This window comes from Hippocampus comes, unplaced genomic scaffold, assembly GCF_001891065.2.
Source record: "Hippocampus comes isolate QL1 unplaced genomic scaffold, H_comes_QL1_v1.1 scaffold51, whole genome shotgun sequence".
Classification (NCBI taxonomy): Eukaryota; Metazoa; Chordata; class Actinopteri; order Syngnathiformes; family Syngnathidae; genus Hippocampus; species Hippocampus comes.
In genome coordinates, this window is record NW_017805497.1 from 2,815,387 (window position 1) to 2,818,089 (window position 2,703).

At 40.8% G+C, this 2,703-nt stretch overlaps 1 protein-coding gene across 1 annotated transcript in view; it reads right to left on the bottom strand.

Moving 5' to 3' along the window:
* Positions 1 to 358: 358 nt before the first annotated feature.
* The window catches only part of cygb2 (cytoglobin 2), a 22,369-nt gene continuing 20,024 nt past the window's right edge, over positions 359 to 2,703 (bottom strand). The window contains exon 3 of the mRNA XM_019876587.1: positions 359 to 1,304. Within this exon, the coding sequence (XP_019732146.1) occupies positions 1,140 to 1,304 (165 nt within the window). The 3' untranslated portion in view covers positions 359 to 1,139. The remainder of the gene's footprint in view (positions 1,305 to 2,703) is intronic.

A 2,703-nucleotide genomic window follows, 5' to 3' on the forward strand; every position in this document is an offset into this window, starting at 1 on the left:
GAACCTGCCAATAGTCCTGACCTCATCTAATCTGAACCCTTTTGTGATCATCCTGAGGGTGCTATTCATGCTAAAGTGACCAAACACAACCACCATTTGACTGATGACTCCCGGTTGAACAATGAAATGCCAGACTGCAGCGGTGAGTGACCAGGATGTGTCTGGTTCATATGCACACTAGGAAGCCTCCTTCTGTTAAGATAATACATTGTAAAAAGAACAATGTGTCTTGTTTATTCCCTATTACCCATAAGACTTCAATAAACCAAAGAAAGTGCCTCATCAGGGAGAGACTAAGCTATATGCCATATCGGGAGTGATAATTTGATGCAGTTGACATGGGGCATCTTTTTTTTTAAAAGGGAAAACAGGCTTTCCAACAGTACAAGTGGCCAATGTTAGTTGTGTTGTATGTTTTCCGTGCTCTTAAATGAACAAGAAGCAACAAAAAAATCTATGAGCTCACTAGACAGATGAATTAATATAGGGAGCAAAATGAGCACCATTTAATCTATGTCTCATGCTTTTTGACAGGGAAAACTCACGGGAGAAATCATTAATCGATTTACCGGTATTTATTTTTAAATCATCTAAAGAAAATAAATGTCTCGGAGAAAAGTGCTTGACATGCGCGAGATGTGCAGGGAAGGGGAAAGTACGTGGGCAGGAAATTGGGAAGGCACCACCCCCGCCGGACTTCACTCACTTGAAGTCATGCTTTTACTTCCCTTGTGGAATTGGCAATAGTAGACAGTTGACTAGGTAATTACCATTACCCATGGTGTATTTAAAGCACGTACATAACCATTATTACTTGAGCTAAAATGTCATTAGTGTTTGCAGATGTCGCCAGCCTACATTGTTCGGGGTTATCCGGGAAAAGTAGTGAACAAAACACTCAAAAATAAAGCCCCAGCACCAAAATGTCACGAAAATAAGCAGAGCAGTTGTGTGGATGAACATTTCACTCATCATTATCATCATCATCATCATCATCATCATCAACAACAGCACTATTATCAAGATCCATGCCGATGAAACCAAGCTGGCAAGATTTGAGCTTCAGCAATGAGGAAAAACAGGTCAATCTCCTTTTTCATTTTTTTTTCCCAAGTCCACATTTTCTTTACACTGACCCTTCACACGGCCGAGCTTGAGACCTGCAGCCAGCCCACATCTGTGTAGGCCCCCGTCACATGCCAGTACACAGCACCCATGAGTTTGGTCCACACCATCTGCACTTCTGCTGTGAAGAATTCCGGGAAGTCTTCAGACAGCACCTCCAGCATCACCCCACTCAGTATCTGCAATTTGGTAGACAAAAGGTGTCACAAAATTTCAAGGACTGGTGTCACAAAAGGTATATTCGAACTACAAAGAGCACGTTTTCTCCTTCAAAGTAATCTCCCTGCCTTCACTACACTTTATGCATTCTTGGAAGTTTTTTTTTTCGCATACCCTCCACAATTCTATCATCATGGTCATCAAAACGGGAGGCCTATCTGCCCTGCTTGAACTTGGGATGGAGAGAAAAAAAAAAATCACACAATCCCAGGTTGGGTGAGTCAGGATGTTGCACCTGCATGGCAAATCTATTCTCAGCCAAGAACTGTTGGATGCTCGGGGCATTGTGACCAGGCGAGTAGTCATGGAGAAGCGGCCACGAGTTGTTCACGCCTCTTCTCAAGTACAGAATGAAGCAAATGCTACAGGAATTCTTTGTATAGTTTGAAATTTACCAATGCCAGTCCTGGAACTTTTCTGACACGCCTCTTACAAACATAGATAACGTAAAAAAAAAATGACCGTGGCCAAAATATGAGCAACAGGGAGATGGAAAGTGAATCAAACGAGGCTGTCAGAATAATATGGTAAGGTAGGAGTAGAGCTGAGGTGGGGAAATCAGCCCAATTCACTGTTGCAGAAAGGTGGGCGAGACAGGTGAGAATTGAAAGTGTCCATGATGGCGAAACATGAAAGTACAGGGTGGACAGGGAACACAAAGGGAATGAGAGTTACACACTAGAGAGGACAAAACACTGAATCAAAGACGTGGGCCACATATGCACCAAGGGACATGAAATATATTATGTAATATGCGAATGTAAATCAGCAGCAAAAATGATTCGGATATCGTAAACAACCTTTGAGAACGGAGTCTATCTCCTTACTGGCAATAAAAAATAAAAAAAAAGAAATAGAGATTAAGGCACATTTCACATGCAGGTGCATGCTCTTGCTGTCTGATCAGAAAGGCGCTGAAAGTATTTTTTTATTGCCATTTTCTGCTTTTTATATTCTCCAATGGCCCAATTTGACATCTTCTCATTGACTTCAAGATAATTGCAGGTCTTATCAAATCACTATCTCACAGTCTCTCTTTTGGAGATTGAGTGTCATTTAACACTCTTTCAAAACGCTGAATGAAACAGATCAATCAGATGGCCAACTATATTGTGTGTGTGTGTGTATGTGTATATATATATATATATTGCCATTTTCTGCTTTTTATATTCTCCAATGGCCCAATTTGACATCTTCTCATTGACTTCAAGATAATTGCAGGTCTTATCAAATCACTATCTCACAGTCTCTCTTTTGGAGATTGAGTGTCATTTAACACTCTTTCAAAACGCTGAATGAAACAGATCAATCAGATGGCCAACTATATTGTGTGTGTGTGTGTATGTGTATATATATATA